Source organism: Falco peregrinus, chromosome 4 (assembly GCF_023634155.1).
Source record: "Falco peregrinus isolate bFalPer1 chromosome 4, bFalPer1.pri, whole genome shotgun sequence".
Taxonomy (NCBI): Eukaryota; Metazoa; Chordata; class Aves; order Falconiformes; family Falconidae; genus Falco; species Falco peregrinus.
In genome coordinates, this window is record NC_073724.1 from 58,542,517 (window position 1) to 58,566,188 (window position 23,672).

Here is a 23,672-nt window from a genome sequence, read left to right on the forward strand (position 1 = left end):
CTTTTGAGTATCTCCAAGGATGGGTATCTCATCAGGCAACCCGTGCCTTTGTTTGGTCACCTTCACAAGACATCTGACATTTGAAATAGCATATCCTGAAGTAGTAAGTAAAATATTTATGGTCAATACCTGATATTTCAAATGCATTTCTATGGTTTTCACTGTCTTCTAGTTTTGTGATAGTCATTCCTGTCATTGGCAGTTTTCCCTAAAAACAGAACAAAAAAGTAGTAACACTGAAGTTGAATCCAAAATACACAAAAACATTCCCAAATAAAGATTATATAAAACTTCAAGCTCTGAACAAAGACATACACAGTTAATTGACGGACACACACTGACAGGTTTAAAGACATTTAAAAATACACACAAACACCTTATATTGGAAGTTTTTAATATGTCCAACCGCTGTAAGTGACACCTGTGACTTCAGTGAGTCTCTGCAGGCTATGAGATCCATACAAATGTAATAGTGGTCAGTCATCACAGCCTCAGCTTCTTGAAAATGAGACTTACAGGGTTATCCACATTACTATATTATTATTAAAGACAATTGTGACTCATCTTCAAGCATATTTGTTTGCAAACCATTTGATTAGCTCTCAAAATAAGGTTTGTCGTACAAGTAGATTTAGAAAGAAAGATTTCCCTAACGCACACATCAATCATTTACTGAAGTTGTATGTCTCTTAATAACCCCACTATTAAATTCGTTCACAGAAATATTTAAGGAAAAAGAAAAATGGTAAAAACACTTTTAAATCTGTAAAGTTTCAGCAGAACGTCTTAAGTCTGCAGAAGATAACATCTCATTCTAAACCTAGTCAAGCTAGAAAAAAAAAGTCAGTATAGGATAACTTTCTGGCCTGTTATAAACAAGAATAAATAAGACTGAACATTGTCAAGATGAAAGGCTTCACCAAAATTGCAACTTTTATAATGTTAAGACAGATCCTGTATTCTCCTGCACAGAAACACTATTCAGCACATGCTGGCAAAAGCGCAAATATTATGTCCCGTGGAATTTTGGCTCCAATGGAGGGAAAAGGAAAAAAAAAAAATTCTTTCCTAATGACTGTAGAATGGACAAAGGTTTCTTAGAAGCTTGGAATCTAAAAATCACTTGGTATTCTGTATGCACAGAGCATGCTCAAGCCCAAGATGTCAAAGAGAAAGGAAGAGCTTTCTTGCAACAGCTTCCCTACTGGAAGAAACATGGTGGCATTGCGCACTACAATGCAGCCTAAAATTCTCTTGTTTTATTGTGTTTACTGGTTCATGAATAAGACAGCACACAACCACAATGAAAGAGAGGTGCTAGAACTGCTGACATAAGTGGAAAGGGAATATAGGAATACACTAAGCAGGGAGGGAAAAAGAATAAAGTCAGAAAAACATGGAGAAAATGGAAATGAACTTGTGAATTATTTTTATTCCCTTTCTTTGAACAAACAATTGTGAAGCCCTCCTGTGAAGTATGGTCTCCATCTCTTGTGACTTCAGTTTAGCACTACTGAAAGTTCTCCCCATTAGTTCATGTGGCAGATATCAGCACTATCAACCAGAAAATCTGAAGCCTGTGATAACTGTAGTATTCAAATACAGGGAGGGCGTAATGTAGGATGACTGAGGGAGCTGCATCATCTTCTGTCCATATCCATCCCAGTTCTGAGAGCAGTATCTCAGGAAAAAAGTCTAGGCAGCCCATGCCATGCAACCCAGATGTGGTTCTGAGCCACTGTCTCAGACACAAACAGTGATAAAATAAGTTTATCCTTGCTGTGAATATGTAATCATAAAAATTTGAGAAGCTCTCAGTGTTGGGAAAAGTCACAGGAGGGGTTACAAGGAATTAAGAGTTTTACATTCAGAGGGTTGGATGGTGAACACTAAGAAAGGGCTGTGGCCATACTGAATAGAAGTTGAAGACACATGCACAGAAAATTGCTTATTTACTGAACAATGCTGTGCAGCTGGAGGACGAGGTGGGAGGGAAGAGGAAGAACTCTAAGTGATGTACAATAGGAGAACAAAATAAAGCCTGAGGGATTTTTTCATTTCATACTGTTTCCTTGTTAACGTGCCAAATTTCCAGTCAGTTGCCTTTGTTACCAGTACACAAGAATCCACCTTCATCAGAAATTCTGGATGTGCCACTGAATACAGAGCTCACCTGCCTTTTCTAGTACCTTTTTCCATCCATGTTGAGACAAAGCACTGGCCAAAAATTCTTAAGAGCAGCACAAGGCTAACAAACTTGATTGCCTACCTGAGCCACCTAATACAACACTGCCTCAGACAAATCCAGCTACTACTGTGGCAGGTAAGGTAGGAAATCAAGACATGGCATTTTGAGTTTATTTGCTCTGAACAAAACAAAAAAAGTCACACAGTTTGTGACTGGCTGTGCCTGATCACATAGGAACCCCAAATGACTGTGCTTCAGCATTCCTTCACAGCAGGTGAATCGCTGCTCAGGAGAGAGGAACAAACTGCTCCAGAGCCTGATTTACAGAAGTAGTTACAGCAGGTGAGAACTCTGGTTCCTTTTAGAACTTTGCTGCAGTTTTTCCCTTGCTTTTGGTGCTTTACCGTAATGTCTGGAAACCACGTGGCAACACTGGAAGAACATACATAAAAATTTCAGGAAGTCGTGGACTGTGCATTTGCTTTAACTTCACCTCTCAGGGGTCTTTGCAACTACACACCCAAAATGCAAGAACTTCTGCAAAATGTATTCCAGTGGTACAGGGGAGCCAAGCCAAGTGGCACTGATCCTCCTGCACTATAGCAGGCTCGCTCTATGTCTGCAGTGCCGTAACAGGCACAAGTATGCAGCTAGGAATCATGGTAGAGAGCTCGAAGACACTGCCTACCAGCTGCGAGCAGAGATCTGTCAAGTGCAACACCCGGTGCCAAGGTCCTGAAGGCCACACTGTACACATTTTGGGTGGTGTTACATCCAGCTAGGTCGAGGCTGCAGCCAGGGACTGAAAGTCAGTTCATGCACTTGATCTGCTAGAGTAGTTGGAGCAGATCAAATGCACTTTTGGAGCATGCCTTCTAGCTTCATCCAGAGGGAATCCACTCTGTGAGCCCTGAAATGACTTCTACACAGTGACTCAAAGATCCTTAAACAGAGAAACCTAGAAGATTCATTTCAAAAGTGACAATTCAAAAGTAACACACTAATGTAGATGTGCCTGAAGAAACAGATGGTAACAGCCTAACTCACACCAATGAAAGCTTGAGAGTACAGTATAATTTTGGTGATACTCCAGTAGCAAAGAGCACTAACAAACCTGTACAACAGCATTGTTTTGCTACGCAGGTCCAAAAAGCCACTGATACTTCCTCTCATTAGCTACTAGTAATAAGGTTAAAAAACCCCTTGCTGATAGTCACAGCTGCAAAAATGAAACCCTGGGCTTCTAGCCCAGAATTTTATAAAACAGATGACCAGTTCTTATTGCAGAAATTACCTTTAATGTTTACAAATGCAGGCATTTAATAATCCTTCCAAGTTTCCTATGAAATACCATTTGGAAAAAAACCTGCACCCCACCACATTTACACACATATGTACACGTATTACTTTACCTGATAGATAAACCCACTCATTCTCGGGCTGGCAGACAACATTAGCAAAATGTTAGGGAAGAGAAGAAGATACCTTTCATTCTTTTCCTTATCAAAAAAAGAAAATGAAAGAGTAAATACAACATCACAAGCCCCCTCCCCCGTTTCTGTTTTATATTATTAAAAACTACCATCAATATTACAGCTCCGTAATTACTCCACAAATACTTGCTCCTGCCAAAATAAACTCTCCACAAAATTAAAAAAAAAACACCAAAGTGCCAGAATTACTTTATTTTTCCACTTGAAAAATGCTAGTAACACATGCCTATACTTCTTCCTGTAGAGTACAGCCTAATATTTTAAGACAGAAATTTTAGAGTCTGGGTGAAATACTGACCTTAAATAATGAACAACTGTTTTGCTGATTTCAGGAAAACCAAAATTACACATTGGACAGATTTCTTAATATAATTTAGATGGATGCTGTTACTGTAATGTCAAGACCATGGGCTCTCAAACTGGAGAAATCAGATTTTTTAATTATGTTGGACTATGCCCCAAAGTAGAAAAAGAATATGAAAGAAACAATAATGCTTATATTTGCAACAAAACAACTCATTACTTTGTTCTGGTTTTAATTAATTTGCTGGTTTCACTTATCAAGTTGTCCTTTCTGGTTTTATTTTGGGAATATTTTCATGGAAGGAGAAGGGGGGTTACTACTAATCTACTGCTGTAGACAAGCAAGGAAAGAGAGAAACATTAAGGTATAATGTTTTAATTTTAATCACAAAAAATATATCCCTTGACAAGGCCATCACCTCAGTTTCAAGCATCTTTGCAAAACAATGCAAGTCCTTACCACGATTTAATGTTTCTATCTGGTTTTAAATAAACATTTACAAGTGTCTTATTTTTAAAAATAAGACAAAATGAAGTGCTTTTGATTAAATGAAGCTGTTCTATTATCTAGATTATACAGCCAAAAAGCTGTAATGCTATGCAGAAACTTCTACAAGTCCAATACATTTGACATTTTAGCTCATGACGACAGCGGAGGCTGGGTTTCATTCTGTTTTTAAGACCAGGAGGAGACACAACTGCAGAAGATGCACTATCAGCTCTACTGAACCTTATTTAACACCTAACAAAATACCTGAGAGAAATAACAGGTGACAGTTTTTTAAATATTCAGTTACATAAAAACTTTTCTCTTTCTTCATATTTATAGACATCTTTGTTCTAAGGGTGGAAACTGACTGAATGAGGTTGCAATTCAAAGCCCGGATCAAGTTCAAAGCTTCATTGATTTTACAGGGGAACAACTTACAGTAAAAACATGTCAGTAACCTGTAAAACATCTCCTTTCTTTTAGCACTTGGTTTTAAGATTCTTTTAACAGTATTTCTGGTAGGACCACCTCTTGTGTGTTCTGTTTGTTTTGTTTTTAAAAAAAATCACCCCAGACTTTGCAGCATCACTTCCAACTGTATAATGTCTCTTTATTCTATTTCTCCAAAACCACTTGGTTCTCAAGCTTGTATTTCAAAATCTATGACTTGAGCAAAGTGCCCAAAACAGCAAGGAAAGAGCGTGCCTCAGACACCTTACAAAACAAAACTTGGAAGTTTTTGTTAAGTAAAACACACCACTAACTGCTACGCAAAATGATCATGCTAACATAACTGCACATGGAAAATCCTGTTTAATTAGGTACTTTGGAAACAGTCCTGCAAAATCATCTTACTACAATGTTTAAACTGATACATTTGGTTATGTTTCACTAAATTTTACAGATGAAACCACTCATCACCTTCAAGGAAATTTATTTCAGGTTTTGTAGTAAAAGCCTTAAAACAACGGAGAAAGATTTTAGTCTGGATTAGGGTCTCCGAAGCATTCTGTTTATTTCTGCTAAGTAATGATTATAGTTAATGTTATTCAAAATGGAAAGACCTGTAGTAAACATGAGAAGGACGTTACCTCACTTCCAGCGCACTGAATCATGACCTGGGACATGTAAATCACATTGCCAAGTGTTTTAATATCCTCTCCCTCCCAACAACGGATAGCTTCTGTCAGTATTTGTAGTTCAAGTTCTTTCCGTTTCCGTACTTCTTGACATTGTGCCTAACAAACACAGGGAAAAATACCATCTCTATCAACTCTATCAATTTGGAGCAGGTTAAGGGTAGAAATACCACTACAGTTGTATTTACTGTTGTGCTTGTAGTACACAGAAGACAGCACCTAACTTGCAGCGTTTTCAATTAGATAACTATTACCGCTATTTCTTATAAAGCCAGTTTCACTAGCTTCAGTATTATTACTTTTCCTTTCAAAATACTGACTTCAGTTATTGTTCCAAATTCAGTCATAGCTCAAACTTCTCCTTTCTTTACATTTTAAATTTCTGTACTTCCAACCAAAAATGGCTAGCCCTAGCAGAAAAGATTAACAAAGCTGTCACAAATACACATGACTATACATCTGATCATCCTCCTTCAGTAAAAAGAGCTAAGCCAATTGTGCAAGCTATGAGTGTATATAACCTTGTGCACCTATTCTTATGTCTCCAACATGCCCTACTAGCTGTACTCCCATTCATTCACATTTTCCTCAACAAAAATTGTTTCCTTTTGTTTGTAAAGCACCCAATAGAATAGGATCCTCAAACCTCTTCTGAACACAGATAATGCTAAACTTCTGCTTTAAAAGTAAAAAATAGAAAATGCCAGGTTACTACCAGTACACACTCCTAACAGGAAGCACAAAACATTAAGTTTATAGTAACTGAGACTGCATTAAATATATGCTTGTTGCAGTTGAGGTGTGTTTTTTCCCCTGTTTTAAAGACAGTAACAGACAGCTCATCTGTTGAAATTAGACTTTGTGCTCCAATTGTAACTAGAAGTTTCGTATCTTCTGAACTTCACTAGCACTCTCCCCTTAATCCTCTCCCAGCTTCAACATCATTCCCCTAGAAGGAATGCCCTTTAGAAAAAACTCAGAAAATATACTCAATTGTTGTAAAGAAGCCCTTCTTCAGGACACTAGTTATGCTAGAACTAGTAGAAAAGCAGAAGCATGAGTAAGAGAGCAGACCAAGAGGTGCAGAATGCTTCGTGTGGCTCTTGCATCAATAACCTATTTGCTATAACTCCCCAGCAAATTACCATCCTTAGCCCTGCTCAAACACCAGCAACTTCCAGGCTTTCAGAAATTTCTTATACAAATATTTACTAAAAAGCTTCATTTTTTAAAGCAATAGAGGGCGATAAAAATAGAAAACATTCTATTTAAAATATACCATCTATTTTTTATCACTCTTACAGAAAGATTTTTGAAGGCAGTCATGGATTTTTGAATATCTGGACGATCCGGATGATAATCCTAAAAACAACGGAGAAAACATACATAACTTTAGTTCTAGTAAAATTGATTTAAAAAGTTTTAGAGGCATAACTGAAAACAAATAAACAATTCTGTAAAATAGAAGTTGTAGACCAATCTGCTCGCTTTTCACAGCAATCTTATTCTTACACCAAACACTGGTGGTCTTGCTTGTAGTAAAAATGACGAGTCACAAAACAATCTTATACTTAAAATATAGCCAAGAAAGTTTTACAAGACCTAGTGGATAAGAGATTTTGAAATCCTATTAGGAAAGTGTTTATATTAGAGTTTTATTTGGCATGTTAGCTTTGTCTCAGACTAGATTTCTCACAAACTAGATCCCTCAGATTAGTATGTTCTGTTGTCACTGACAAACCAAACTCTGTGAAAAGACAAAGACCCATGCGCTTTCTATTTAAGTCCCTCCTTCACACTCCAAAAATCTAACTTATGAAACGCAAAGGCGGAAAACAGTAGCTCCTCAAACTCCTTCCCACACGGGAAAGGGCATTTTTGGACAGTATTCAGTAGAAGTCAAAAGGGACTATTTCGGTGACATGTTCAACATGCTGAGGTCTAAGATGAGAAGCAGCACTCCTTCTACAAGATAAAGTAGCCTCAAGTAGTATGCAGGAGACACATTCAATGCCAAGTCAACGGCAATCAAAGACCCTGGCAAGACTGTTCTAGGAGTGAGGATTAGCTTCTCTGGCTAGTTTTACTTTAAACATTTAGCTTTTACAGGAAGTTTTACTGCAGTAAGTTTCAAGCCATTGCAGCCCATATCTTAGAAGGCTGACAGAAGAGCAAACAAATGTAATTTTGGGTCCCATCATGTTTGACATGTACCTTTAAAATAATTGTTGTCAAATCATCATTAAGCTGGAACATAAATGCTGATAAGATATACCTCCATGTGCCTTTCAAGTTCTTTGAGTAACGTGGGGTATTTATCCAGACGCATAAAAGGTTTGCTGAGGCCCGTGGTCAGTACAAGGATCCCAGGGCTGTTGGCACCTTTCATCTCCATGAATTCTCCTAGCTCCTCACTGCGTACACAAAATATTTAAGCAAATTGAGACCAAATTACCAAGACAATTAAAATTACATGGAATTCTTCACTTCAGTCTTTCATCTGCAAAGAATTCTTCCAATAAAACATGAGGCCAAATAAATAAAAAAGTAATTGAAGTACAACTCCAGTACTGCAATCAGTATCTGCATTAAATAAAATACAGGAACAGAGACGTGTGCGGATTTGGGGTCCATCTAAGGAACAACAGACATATGTTCAAAACCACCATTCTAGGCAACTGACACTCAAAACCAGCTCCTAAATGCTACCCCATACAAGCAACAATTACAGAATAAAGCCATTTGCACTGTATTTTATTACTCTGCTCTTTATTCTAGTAAAATGCCATCTGACCTTACAGGTGGTTTACACAGGTAATACACAAGCATAAATGAGTCAATGGTTTCACATTTAATCAAGCATTGATATTTTTAAGGTGTCAGGCACTAGCAGGAAGACACAGAATATTTCAGAACCTTTTTCATCCCACATTTACATGTTTAATGGCCTCACCTCACACGTCCAAGGTGTTACTGCAAAATGACCAACTAACCAACAGCCATACAAATGGTAGACCATAAGAGGAATAATTACTGCACAATCTATTCTCAAATGAGTTAGGGTTTCACTGAGGGTGTAATTACGCAACACTTGTTTTGACAGCAAAGCCGCTGAAAGAAATTCATGCTCGCCAAGTATCATGAACTGCCTCCCCTATCCAGATGTTTTTTCATAATTGAATAATTTCTAAGAACTGGCCCAAGTCCTCAACTTTTTCATTAACTCAGTTAAAACAGCAACGTATCCTGGAAATTTCAGCTTACTCTGCTATCAAGGAAACTTAAAATAGATGCATCTTCTGCTTCCTTATAAAGCAGAGATTTCAGAAGACCATGGTAGAGGACAAGTTTTTCAAGACTTTAAATGACCAGGAATAAAATGAGCCCTCTCTGTGGGGAAAGGAAGCCATGGTAACATCTGGGCTGCTTTCCAGGCTTCAGAAAATACAAGTTGCAGAAGAACATGGGATTCTAAAGACAAAAAAAAAAATCTAAATTAAGGAAACTGAGAGCCACTTATTAAAAAAAAAATATAACATGCATTCAAGCTATGTCATTCTAGACATCTGCAGATGAGGTTGCTCATGTTTTGAGGCCCTGTTGCATTACATTCACTAGTTCTCAAAAAAAACCACAACAAAACCCACTACTACCATGTGACAGTAAATTCTACTCTAAGATATCCTGAAAGTCCTTACTTTCTACGGCTTAACAGCATTACACCCCTGTAAGTCAGAATTACTACTACAACTTTTTTCCCCTCCCTGGTGATCGGCATAGTCTCATTTCTCAAAGGAAGCCTTAGCCAGCTATCAGCTTCAGTACTTTTAGGAAGTGTAAAAACAGTGTCAAACACCAAAAGCAATAAGGGAGGAAACACTTGTACATTATGGCCTCAGTAACAAAAACGGAAGGGCAAGGATCTCCAAACCTATGACACAGTGTTTTCATGCAGAAGTGAAAGAAAATCTTGACCTGCTCAATTTCCCTAGGAAAAAAACACTGATAGTACACTGCCATAATACACATGCTCAGTTACTAGTGAGTCATGCTATACAAAAGCATTACATAGGAGTAAGACAAAACAGACCTCTTCAGACACACACACACACTCTCCTTTCCATTTCAGAACAAGTGACACTTTGCTTATTAATGTCATTTGTCCAAAAGGAAGAGAGCAGAATTAGAACGTGAACTGTGACCCCTCCATCCCAATGTAAGTGCTTTACCCACCATCCCACCCGGATCTCTCTCCTTCCAGCTCCTAAAGCTTCCCCAGGTTCACAGATGAGAAAGTACTTTTTCCTACAGTTACTCCAAAGTTTACTTGTCTTCATATTAGTTAATTGGTGTTTATTTACAGTACCTTGCTTAAACACATCCAGCAACGTTTCTGCATTGTCAGTTCCAGCACAACCTTATGCCACCTCTTTTAGAGCAGCACTCCACCCCCATTTTGACTAGGTGCCTGCATTTGTGCAATTTCTGCTGTATTCAACTGCAGAGCTGAGAAATCAGCGAGGGGATTTCCCAACACCTGCTTTGCATTTTAAAGATGCAAAAGGCTTCCCGTGTTTGACAATGCCCATAGCTCCACTAAGCAGACCTTGCTACATCCCTCTCAAGCAACATTTATCAGCAACACCAGGCCTTCTAAAATGAGTTTGTGCCATGATCAGGTTTTAACCAAAATGAAAACCCACTGAAAAACCTCCTACAGTACCTTGCACGAAGAATTATGATAATGCAACACAGATAAACCTGAGTAATCTTCTAGCTTGAATTTAAAATCAACTAAATCTGGCCAACTCTGAACATCTAGAGTCTGATGACTTCCCTTGCCTTAGACTTTCTTGGTCACAGACCTCACTCAGCATAAAGTCACACCAACTTCAGAAATTAACTGATTCTGGTGGCACCCTAAATATGACTAAGGATTCTGACTCACATTTTGGTTTTACAGTGTTACCAACTATTTATTCATCATTCAGGCTAATTCACTGAAACATTAAGCTGCATGGCTATGGTATGGTGACACATCCTCTCCTCCTGACCCTGCTAAAAGGGAAGAAGCTGTTTCCAGCCAGTGATGAGGCAGACAAATGATGCTATGGCACATCATTTCCAATACCAAGTTTCACCTGTGAAAGCCCTTCTGTCAGAAGGTACTCAGTGGTTTTAAGTCTCAATTCACTGTGTATATGACACTGATCATGTGTATGCCACTGCTTTTTTTGGTCTTATCCATTAATTCCCCCTGTAAACACCCTCCTTCATCCACGTCAGCATCATAAAGTAGAATTACATATGGCACTTGATAAGTATCTTCATCTATTTTAAGGTAGACATTTGCTACAAGAACCAACAGCAAGTAACTGTTTAAACTCATTCTTTGCATTTTGTTTGCTTCAGCCCCAGCTGCCTAACTTTATCAACTATTCCCCTTCATGTTATCTGCTGTTCTTTCCCATTTCAGGCAGCATAATCCATACGCATATCTGCACAGATTCCCTTTTCTTCCTGACATAGCAGTATGTTCTACAAGACATGCCAAATGCAAATACCATTTGGCCAAAGGCCATTCAATCTAATATTGTTCTAACAGTGTTAATTTTTGCCATTAGAGTACAAAGAGGCAAGCCCCACCCCCCCCCCCCCTAATAACTTCAGCCATTGCCTTGCTGCTGGATGCATACAAGTGCATTATATTCATAGTATTTGCTGAGCTATCCACTAACACAATGCTTGTGCTTCTTCCCCCCCACCCTTTTTTTTGTTTGGTTTTTTTGGTGTTTTTGTTTTTTAAATTTAATGCCTCTACAGTAGGAGGAGCATCAGTTACCATTTCACCCACATTCACATTTTTAATTTGCATTATCACTGTTCCATTTCTTCCCAACTTCGACATTATGAAATGGATGTGAGAAAACAGGAAAAAAACCTCACTGTAGCCTGAATTAACACTGACTACTTGGAAACCCGAAACAAAATTCTGATATTATCTTGTTTTCACTGTCTACTCTGCAGTGCGTTTAAGTAAACACACTGTGGTTACGCAATGTTGCAGCAGTTTCCAGGCCATTCACTGCTCTTTGACGCAAGATACTTTGCTGTATATTACCTCCTTTTTACTTAATCACAGTATAGGAACCTACAAAGCAAGTTTAAACCTCAGCTCACTTGAAATGTACACAAAGTCCTGAAAAACAGGCTTAGCAATGGCATCATCAGGAAACCTTTTCAAGGGAGCAGTGTTAATAGGTGTAATTAAAAGTGAATGACGTAGCTTTCCTCTCAACATTCCCAAGAGGACAATGTTTCCTTTCATACACTTCTGTGCTTCCCTCTGACAAGTTTGGACATGCCAGCTTGTTCAAACGCTAGTATGAACACACATTTTTAATACAATAGTACCCAAAAATTTTGTCTGAGCAGTTCCATCACGTAGACCCCATTAGTAGTCTACTCATGCTAAACTGACCTGCTACTTCTGCAGCTTTGTGGACACAGGCAAAATGGATGTTCCTTTAACTCAAGGCTTAAAGCAAGCATCCTTCATTTATTCACAAAGGACAAATACAATACAGGGCATAATGGAAAGGTTTACTTTCAATAAAATATGGGTCAGTTAAAATACTGTTTGAATATGACAACAGCTCACAATTGTTTTTTAATTAATTGCAGCTTAAAAAGTCCATGTCATTAGCTTAAAAGCACAGCTGCTTTGCGAAAGACAAGACAGACAATGGCTATTTCATGTCACAGTTTCAGTCACTGCCTGCAATTACCACACTCTCCTAGGTAGTCTATGCTAAATAAAACTCCAGCCCACAGCTAGGCAGTATATTTTTTTAAAAAGGTATCATTTAGCTGAACAGGAAAAACTTTTGAACAGTGAAATCATCAACTTAGGCAGTTGTGACTAAATAAGTAGCTTTTCAGAAAGAGGCAGCTGAGATTTGAATTCACTACTTGCGTCATTTTACAGAATAAAATGCAGAGAAGCATACAGAAGCGCTGTGTTTCATTTATCCCGAAATCTCGAACTGAAGAGTTCTCCCCACTCCAGACTAGTTAGTTCACAGCTTGAGACACTTTCAAGGTCACCATGAAAAGTGTCTTTAAGCCCTATTAATACATTCAAATCTTTCTTAGTACAACTGCCTCAAAAGCTGCAAATCAAATTGCGCGAAGGGAAGACAAGTTCAGATGTGCCTACAGTAACGGAAGGCAAAAAAAAAAAGCAAGCCATTTAAACTTGAGGAAAAGCAGATCCAGGAACTAGAACATATACATTTAAAGTCACAACTTACACTTCTGAAGTAGGTCTTTGTTTGTAATAGATGGAGCACGAGCTATCGCTGCTGAGGGGTCTGAGGACTGCACACAGGCACCGCATTTTGAGAACGCTGTGGCACAGCGTGGCTCAACAACCCCTCAACCGCAGCTTTTAATTTCCTAGTGCTAAAACTTCCCAGTCAAGCTCCTCTCCCGGGGACTGTTGCTTGGTGTATGACATCAGCCTGCACACTTGCAGGCTCAGGGATGCACCAAAGTGGGGGAGGCACAGAGTTTTCTGACTCAAGCTGATTTGTATTCAACGCTCCAGTTACTTGGAGTAATTTGTGATGTTTCAGCTCCACACATTTTATCCAGACTGCTAGGTCTGTGATGCAAGTGTAGAATATGCTTGGGACATGTTATCTGAGAGAAGAGAAGAATCTTGCAAAATTAACATCTGAACAAGCAAAGATTTGTGAATAGCTTTCTTGCAGCTGAGAACTGGCTTGATACTTAACAAAATAAAAATAGCAGGTGTATATTACTATTTTCTGGCTGCCTTCTCATCAAATTGTATTCTTTTGGAAACATTTTTCTTCCATTTTCTTTTAAAATAAACATACTGTTGTTTAAACAAAGTAAAAAAAAGCTTAAAAACCTCTCACCCCTCACCCCCCAATAATTATATACTTAATGCTGATTACCTCGAGTCTGTACTCTCCATATTTCTTCACAAGAGTTTTATGTCCACTGATCAGTGGGCCCTGAGACTATTATTTTTTTTAATTACGTTATCCATTCTCCAGTCAGTTCTACACTCATGTATCCTTCCTCTTGTGATTGTGGATACAGTCCACAAAGTCTCAGTCCTAGCTTCTGTCTCCTCTTTTTCTTGGCTGGAGTTTCTCCTTGCAGTAAGCACTGTGATCATCCCCAGGTAGTCTCGGCAACACGAGGTGTTAGCTATCTTTCTCCACTGCAATTACCCATTTCTATACTTGTATCCAGCTGGGTTTTTTAATTTGAGACAAATTCATTCTTTCACACCTTGGGTTGCTCAGCCTGTTTCTTCTCCTACTAGAAGGCAAGCATGTCTATGATCAGAAGCACACACAGAAACCAATGCTACTTTGACTAGACACTACGCCCTCAAGGCAGCACTGCTCTCACCAGCTAGCAAAACTATCTCCTAAAATAATACTGTATTATTATATTGGATTACCTAGGGAACTGGGATCTCCGAGCAAAACTATGGGATATTAGAAACAAACCTCATACAATGGAGCCAAAGAAAGTATGAGTGTTACAGAATAAGTAAATGAAATAGGGATCGCATACAGTGGCACTAGAGCCGCTATGACAGAAGGGAACAAGGAGAACAAGAGGCAGTGGTGGAAACATGCGAGATGCTGAGCTTCATCAGAGCCACCCCCAGCTGTACCCGGCAAACTCCACCCCTTCAGTTCTAGCCAGTGGCTTAAGACACAAATTATAAGAAATGATGACAGACCTAAGGAAAAGTGACTTATTTCTTCAAAATTATTGATTGATTACACAAAGAATTTTATTTCTGGGAAAAGAATCCACGCAACAGCTCTGAAACAATTTGAGGCAGAAAGTACCTACCAAATTTCAAGATTCTCTACAACTGGAGAAATATGTTGAGTATCAAGTCTAACGCCTTGGCTAAAACAGTCCCACAACTGGAAGGAATAAGAGAAGCCGTTCCGAAACTTAACAGATTTTTTTCTTGTTGTGATTCTCAGGCAAATACAACCTCAGAAGCATGCAACTCTGGAACCTGAACTCCTGTATGTATTATTAGCTTTTATTCTCATTTCTTCATATTCACATACACTCAGGTCTCTAACGATACTCATTTCAGTAGTTCAACTATTAATTATCAACTTCAGGAAATTAAAGATGTTTGCAGCTTTGACGATTTGAACATGTAAAATCTCTTTATTTATTAAGTACTATAATTAACCCCCTTCATCCCCAACTGTGTATTTATGTAAACAGGCATCAATGAAAACATATGAGCATATATCCCCTTATTTTGTAATAACCGAAGAGAAGCCCCCACATTGCTGCTACATATGATCAAGAAGCAAATAAAGAAGAGAAAGAGGAAACAGGGTTGGTATTCATACTGAAGGGTATTTAAAAAAAAGGAGAAAGAAAAAGATGACAGTCACATTCCAATTGAATGCCCTTCAGCCCCATACCAAGTACTGCTATTTAGAACTGACTTCACAAAAACGCTATAGTCAAAACCTCCTTTTTTTGAATAAGTCCAAAAAATTCTAAGTTAATATCACGTTTTATCTATACAGATGCATACAACAGAGTCTTTACCAGGTGTCAATGACATTTTAAAAAGTATTACAACACTGCTCTAAGACCATGCTTGACATGCCTCAGAAAATGACATATAAAAACCTCATGTGTAAAATTCCAAACCAGATGCTTATAATTTTGATGTTACAGTGATCCAACTGGTTAAAGAAACAATACAGTTAATGCTTCTAAATAACAGCAAATTTCCTTTAAGTTGTTTTCAGTCAGCAACAGTAGAAACACAATAATATAACTAGTATATTTTATATAATAAAAAACCGAACTAGTTTTTGAAGTTTCACCTACAGCAATTCTGTAGGTTTTTTGTTGGTGTAGCTCCCACCAAAAGGAAGTGAACTTTAATAAACTGCAGAAAATACTAATTTTGTGGTATAAGAATCTGATTTTAAATTATCTGCTAGGGTGTTTGGTTTTTTTTGCAGCAAAGCTTTTAGAAGCAGTTAATGCATATGTGTTCAGTTTATGAAGTGCACAGAGTTCATGGCAAAAAATAATCTGCTGTAGACAGTTAATTTAAGTTCCAAATCAAACTGCTCCAGACTGTTCCTTTTTTCTCTCTCTAAACTGCTACTGAATAGCACAGCTGTTACAAACATGATATTCAAATCCAAGACCTATTTCTCTGCTATATTTTTGCCGGTTTGAAAACACACATAATGCTTTTGGACACTCTGCTAAAACTGTATCACAAAGACAGTCAACAAATCACCAGTTTCTTAAAAAGAGTCTAAACCTTGGTTTTTGATGTCTGAAAAAATGCAGTTCAGTATTATCTAGTATTAACCCTAGTGTAGTGGTTTTATTATTACTACAATCAGGACTATCCTCAAACCTTACAGTAATTTTTACATTAATGTTTATGAGGGATGCTTTCACACACTAAAAACATCTCAGCTAAATAGACAAGGAGCCAGTTCTGAGTATTTTCCTTTTCTTCATGCCTGAAACAGTTTATTACTCCTCTCTTCCCCCCCTACACCTTTAAAACAATGTAGTTAAAAGCTTTCTGAGAAGAAAAGGTTCAGAACTGCTTACAGCCACCTTCAGATTTCTTCATGGCAGCCAGCTCAAGCAGGTTTTTTAGCCAAGCCACTTGCTACCTACAGCAATGTTCAAAAATGAAGGGCTAGAATAATAAAATAGGCATAATGAAAAAAACAACAACAACGGGATTCACTTCTGTTGACTCATGCCTGGCAACACGATAGCATTAAATAAAGCTGCTTATCACAGCTTGTCTCCCCTTGAGCTATCTCTTATGAACAAGACAATTGCTTTGAACTTACTTCAACAGCACATTACTTAACTGTTCTATTATACTTATATTGACTCCACCAGGATTTGATAGGGAGCTGACTCCACAGATCAGAAGCTGAGTTTTTCTTGGGACAACTTACGCACAAAGCAACAGGAGGAGGAGAAATACTTCTCCATTTGCAAAACAAAATGGCTTTCTTCCTCACATTTCTATCACGGTTTCTTCAGACATAGCTATTCCCTGTGTTTTCCAAAAGTTCAGAGAGCTAGGACATTCTTCTACAAATATCTCCAAATCTTAAGAAATGTAGACGATCACTTAGCTATCACTTGCCATCTTCCATCTATACATTAAATCCCAGACTTCTGTATAGAAAGAGCATAAAAATGTGAACAAACAAAAACTTTAAGCCTAAGAGTATTAAAACCCACATAGGTATGGATCACCTAAATATTTACCATTTAGAGTAAGTGATACTGGAAGTAGGCCATTTGAAAGAAAACAAACGCTACAGGGTTTCATCAGGGAGTTTTAAACTTTTTTTTTTTTAAGTTTAATTTGTCATTGCTTCTCAAAAATCCTTCTTGCTGGCTATATTGCAATGCAATTTTTCAGCTTTATTTTTCAAACTGGTGTTGGAACACAGTTACATGTCTTACTAATGTAAGTGATAGTTCATCATAGTATTTGGTAGCTAGAAGGTTTATTTATAATATTTTCAGTTGAGCTTACAAATACACCACATAGTGTTGCTGTTTAAACAAAATGTGAGTTCTTGGAAGACGCTACCACTATAGCAAACAAATCAGTTATGCTTCTTTTTTTAGGGAATGTTAAGAATATACAAAATATCTCTACTTTGGTCCATCACATCAATACAAAAAAAAAAAAAAAAAGGGGGAGGGGGGTTGTGAAGCAAGAAGAACAGACATCCTGCTAGAATTTGTCCTGGAAGTTCATGGTTCTGTCCTGCACCACAAGCAAGCATAGAAAGCCCTGAAGTAACAGCTGCTTCAGCACATGCTCATCAGAAGAATACACAGGAAAATTTTGTGAAACCTGACTTCTTTAATCAAATTCTGGCCTCAACACTCTTCCCTCAAGGTGACACAGGGCATGTTCTATGCAAATTCAAAGTCTATCCCAAAGCTGAGCAACCTACATCGTATTAACTCAGCATCGTGCTTCTTACACACAGAGGAAACACCAATCTTGTAAACTTGAAAAGCTCACACTGCTTTAATATTACTCAAAAGTAAAGCTAAGGGTATACCATTATAAAGTATATACAAGTGTACAGGCTTTTAGAGGGGTAAGTTAAAACTCACCATCTAAAAAGCCTACTAGTAATCATGTCAATTATGCCATAATTTCACAAACTTGTTTTGTTCTCGACATTTTTAAAATGAAGATGACTGTCAGTACAGTTTGCTTATGTAGTCAGAGTCCAGCATGTGTTTTTAAATGAGAAAACTCTCTCAAGCGATTGATAACGCACTGCCAAAAGCAACAAGCTGGTCTTGATCATATGGAACAGCTCTGTGTTGTGGTGGGTTTTTTCCTTTATTTTTTTTTCCCCTTAAACATGCTTTACTATACCAAATCTGTGTCAAGAGAGACATCACAGCTTTACAACATGAGTATATTCTATGCACTTTTTTTTTATCAGACTTAAAAAATGGCAAAGTGAACATACCTGTGTTCTGTGAGAACATTTACCGCTGATGGATGGTTGGCACAGTATGCAAGGTATAAGCCTTTCATTTGTGGCATCAAATTTAGAAAACATCCTCCAACTCTCTGCTGAGCTTCAGGTAACCTAAAAAACAGAGTAGTAAAGAAGAAATCACTGTAATACCAACCAGACACAGAAATAAATTAAAGCCTGGAAAAGCAGCGTATACTGGAGTTTTGTTTTGTTGTTGGGTGGTGGGTTTGTGGGTTTGTTGTTTGGGGTTTTTTTTATGCTGTTGGTTTGTTGTTTTTTTCCAAATAAAAATCAGATAGGTTTCTGTTGTCACTGACCAGCAACCAACACCTTTTTCTTCCTTCTTTACAGCTTCACAGCTTACCTATAACTGTCAGGCCCGATTATGCCACCACAGTATAGGCAGAATATGGTATATACCTATAAGACAGTCATTCAGCAGAACTTTTTCAAGAACTAGTAGTAGTTAGCACCTTTCTTAGGAGTTTGATTTTTAGTCAATATACCTACCTGTTAGAACAGTTTACTATCCACTTATATATGCCATGCCAAATCTTAAAAGCAGTATTTCAGCACTTAGACAAAAACTGAATGGAGCAGTAACAGGACTCTCTCCCTCTACCCTACACTAGCAGAGATGATAAATCTTTTAATAAATATTTTAAGCCTAAGTATCATATTAAGCTCTGATAGCACATATAGAAGCCAGTCACAGTGCAGTAACAGGCTGTTTTCACACAATTGTCATTAATCTGTGTTTAAGGACCATAAAGGACTTTTATGTTGGCTTTTAACTAGGGAAAGAGTGCTGCTTTACCACCATCAGTACAGAAATACTTTCTATACCTCATACTTACTTCATCTTTCATGCTCAAATGCACCACACTTGCTAAGCAGTGAAGAAAAAATTCACAATTCTGTTCAGAAGAGCTTATTTTTCCTAGCATAGAACGGTGCTTAAATAACAGAAGGCTCAGTGACTAGCAAAAAAAGATGACTCGGGAAGCGAAAGAGTATTTAGAAGAAAAGCTTACTTGCACACAGTCAGTGAACCTAATGAACTTTGATTAGGTTTGTCAGAGAAATATGTGCATATTTATTCATATAAATAAGGGAGGACAGGATATGAAGAAAGATAATATGATATACACAGTGTATTGTTCAAAACTTTTTTAGCAGAAACTCATCTAAAATTGCAGTAAGAAAATATTTGGAGCATAAATATTTGAAATTGCCCATCTGACACCCACTTAGAACCGGTACGATCAGCAGAAAGTAAAAGTCTGACTTCTGAGTTTGCATCTGTACAAGCAGGGGGGAAGAGGAGAAAGAAAATTGCAACTCTTCCAATCTTATTCTTAGCATCTCCTTAAGCTGCATACTTCAGATGCAAATAAGGGCACACTCACATTCTTTTTTAAAATCTAAAATTATTTTCAAATTGAACACAACTGATGGGAAGAAGCATACACTCTTAACTCGCCATGCTTCTTTCCTGCTACTATATCACCATTCTCAGAACCACTCAAAAATATCTATACTAGATTGCTTCCTATGTGAGAAAGAATAAATTGGACAAACAAGTGAACAATGTTGTAAGGGTGTCAGAAGGGATGAAACCCTATGATTTTCTACAGAGCAACTCCCACTTGAAGGACTAAGCCTCTTCAGCAGTAGGTTGTATGGCAGTAGCTGACCGTGTAACTCATGCTGAAGTCAACCAGAAAATGGGACACCAGGTTTTCATCAACCCTAGACCACAAGCTTATCTGACACCTTGTCCAAACCCACTGCAAGATAAAATGTTTCAATTCTCCATACATTTCCTCTCCTTGCAGAGACTGCATCTCCTAACACAAGTCTTTGCTTCTTTGTGAGATGAGACAAACAGTGGATTTTGTTGTTGTTGTTGTTATCCATTTAACTACTCTTAAAACCAATATTCCACACTGTTCTAAAGCTAGATAAGTAAGTCCTCAAGTAAGTACTCAACTGACATACTGTTAGCACAGTCAAAGGGCTTCACACTAACTAATATTAGTTCCAACAATTCTCTCTGGAAGAATATCGTTTTTCTAATTTTAAAAAAATGTATTTTTTTTAAAAGTGAAGATTTTCTGTAATTGTCCTGAGCATGTACATACAGTTTCTAACCAAGAATATTTAGTATGTTCCCTCTGAAAGAGTGAGAGGCATTCCAGTGAACTTCAGTGGAAAACAACCATTCAGCTTTCCATGACAGCTGCTCCTCTGGGCAGGGGGTGCTCAAACACTGTCATCTTTTCCTACTCCTTAGGTTTGCCCATAGTAGTTAAAATTCAAAGTTCATCCCCAGAAATATTCCCGCAAATTTAAATACAGTAAGTCTGTCTCCAACTAAGCTGTTCAGTCCCTCTGTACAGTATGGGAAGGCCTACCCAATGAAGTCAAAAATTAACCGTACAAGTGTTCAAAATGCAAGGTGGGGAAACCTTTCCTTATTTGAAAGCAACACTCACTACAGACACCCAGGAAATGACAGCTGAATCCCCAGCTAGCACATCGTGCCAGGTACTCTCCCATCACATTACCAGTGCTCCTTACATTAAAGGCTGGGGTCCGTGGTTTACTGTCTTTCATCTTTATTTCTCTTCCAGAAAAAAGTTCAAATTCTGAAATCAATAGAGTGGCTACGTTTCCAGGGATTTAGGAGAAAACCAGGGGCATTCCCCAGCATACTGAGCAATGCTATTCTTACAGCCTTCCAAGCAGCATTTCCTGCCTAGCAGCTGGTCCCCTTTAATAAATCTAAACATGAACTAATAATACTTTCTTCAAGTAACAGATGCAGCAAAAGTCTCAAACTGTGAAGATGTACTCAAGGCATATAACTCAGTATAAAATAGTCAGAGGCCCCAGTAAACAGTTGCTGAAAATGATTAAATTCCTTTTTGTACTTAGTGCCAGGGCAGGGGTGGGGGGGTAGGGAAAGTGAATTAGGCTGTTCATACCATGCAGACATCTGTGTCTTCTCAGTCTGCTGTTCTTTTAGCAGAATGAAAGACTGACATTTTCTTTTACATGTTGCACATGCATTGCAACTTCATACTGCACGTTCTTTGTTGAACTAAGTTAATTAGTGGACTTCATGAGGGGGTTGGCAACTCATCCCCTTTTACTTTTCTAATCCATGCATTAGTCACAAGTGTTCTGCTATTTCTAGAGCAACAATTAATAAATTATCTGTATCTCCTTTAACTGCTGAAAAACTAACAGTTTAATGCCTATCACTACATGATATAAAACTTTTAGTAATTAGTGTTGTATAAAGAGCACAGCTATTTTACAATTTATACCAAAGTTTTCATCCCAATATTCTCATATTTGATACTTTAAAGAAGAATCACATAAGTATTATATATGCATAAAAGTGATAGCTTCAGTTATGAAAAGGCCAAAGGTATGTTTTAATTTCATTTACAGCATCAAGAGAACCATAACAGCCTCTGCTGTTGTACACATGCTACAGGCATCATCATACAACTACATCTAAACTACCTAACATCATCTGCTTGTGGAGTTACATCTGACAGCTATCAGTTCTGTTTCTCCAGACTTAAAACAGATTCCCACCACAAGGTATTTCAAGAAAAGAAAGAAAATACCTTGCTACTCAATCACACTTACTTTAAGATTCTATTCAAAACTGGACTAAAGTTAGACTAGCAGCCAATGGAGAAAGAATGACATTACAGAACACCCAATTATGTCTTGTGTGTTCTGAAGAAACCTGTCTTAGTTTTGGCATCAGCGGACATTACAACGTTCTGGGAAAGGCTGTGGGAACTGTGCTGAATCCAGACAAATTTAAACACAGACTAACAAAGGCAATTTTAAAACAAAAGTAGGTAACAAAATGTAATCAGCACTGTATGTTTTCTTTTTACAAGGAGATCAGATGCCCCTAAGTTTCACTTGACTGTGTGGTTAACATAAGAGCATCATGCAGCAATGTATGTCCCTGCGTATGTGCAGAACCTGCCACAAACTGGAAACTTTCAGTTATCTGGGTGGCATTTTACGCTCTTCCCCATCTTTTCCCACAGAAAGATAACTGCAGAATTTCCTGCCCCTCTCTCAGTCTCTTGAAGGAGCTGGAGCATCATTGTAAGTTTGCTAAGTTTGCAGGAGATCAGTACAGAGAATGCCTTGAACTTAAAAGCTGATAGCAGAGAAGACCCACAAGAAGTGAAGGTCTGCAAAAATTAAGGGATAATTGTGATCAGCAACTCCAAGGGATGCAGCTTGTGAACAAACACAAGATTAGATGTTATCTCATGAGGCTTCACAGTTAACAAGGTTACTAAAATAAGGGGGACACTTCACAACTTTGACCTGATGTTTGCACAAATGGAGGCATCATTCAACTTACCCACAATCCATCAGTCTAATTTTCAATGCTCTCTTCACAACTATGCCTTTCACTATTTGTCTATTTGCTTCACCTCTCAGACATCACTTAATACACACGTTTGTTTCAGGCAATCTGAGACACTGTGTTCAAACTCACTTAATGATAACCTTATTTCTGTTGATATTCACAATAACCAAAAGCAAGGGACAAACTGGGATAAAACTTTAACAAGCTTAATTTGTATTTATACTCCCAACACAAACCTGAAACACTGACTAGTTTCGGATTACATTTACCCACCCTCCCTTTCACACCCTGGCTTCCCCCTCTTCTTTATTCCCATTCCACTTCAGGATCATCCCAGAACATGCAGTATCTGCTTGCACTCAAACACAGAACGACATAAAGAAAAACAACACATTACTGCCACTGCAAGAACAGGGACATGAGGGAAACAGGGTAAAACCCAGCTATAGCTGTTACAGGGCAAGGAGGTAAGTCTGTGATACTACTTAAGGGACAGCCAGTGCCTTCAGTTTGCTACACAGAAGGTTATACCCAAGCAGTCCACGCAGGTTGGCGTCACCAGCCAGCCTGCGTGTCACATGCTTCCCCTTAGTGAGAAGTACAGCCACAGACTGATAGCTTCTGTCCCCAGGTGAATGGAAGTTTTTTGAGCAGTAAACATCTGTTCAATCACCTGCTACAAAAACACAGAAAGCACAATACTTGCAATAGAGGTCATACGTATCAGCCCAGAGGTCACCTTACAGACACAGCCTTTGTTCATTCAGAGACTCCTCTGCTGTGTGAACCAATACAGAATTGATCTCGGGCAGTGGATCACAGATCTGGGAAGAAACCTAGAGCACTGGGCCACTTTTGGTATTCAACAGACCGGAGCACGGAATGCTCTTGCCCTGTTTTACTGTCAGAAATCCTTTCGCAAGCGAAGACTCTGACAGTGCCTCTCTGCCTTGTCAGTGACAGCTCTTTTCCATTCAACAAAAGAGAATGCCCTTGAAGGTGATCAGTCAAAAGAAAGCACTTTTGAAGCA

General features: G+C 38.2%; 1 protein-coding gene across 6 annotated transcripts in view; it reads right to left on the bottom strand.

Moving 5' to 3' along the window:
- ARHGEF7 (Rho guanine nucleotide exchange factor 7) overlaps positions 1–23,672 on the bottom strand; it is a 125,893-nt gene that overhangs the window by 25,976 nt on the left and 76,245 nt on the right. For all 6 annotated transcript variants that reach the window (XM_055801756.1, XM_055801758.1, XM_027777678.2 and 3 more), the window contains 6 exons: positions 18,210–18,332; positions 7,889–8,027; positions 6,916–6,975; positions 5,566–5,712; positions 3,601–3,687; positions 130–208 (listed from right to left, as the gene is read on the bottom strand). In XM_055801756.1, coding sequence (XP_055657731.1) covers positions 130–208; positions 3,601–3,687; positions 5,566–5,712; positions 6,916–6,975; positions 7,889–8,027; positions 18,210–18,332 — 635 coding nt within the window. The remainder of the gene's footprint in view (positions 1–129; positions 209–3,600; positions 3,688–5,565; positions 5,713–6,915; positions 6,976–7,888; positions 8,028–18,209; positions 18,333–23,672) is intronic.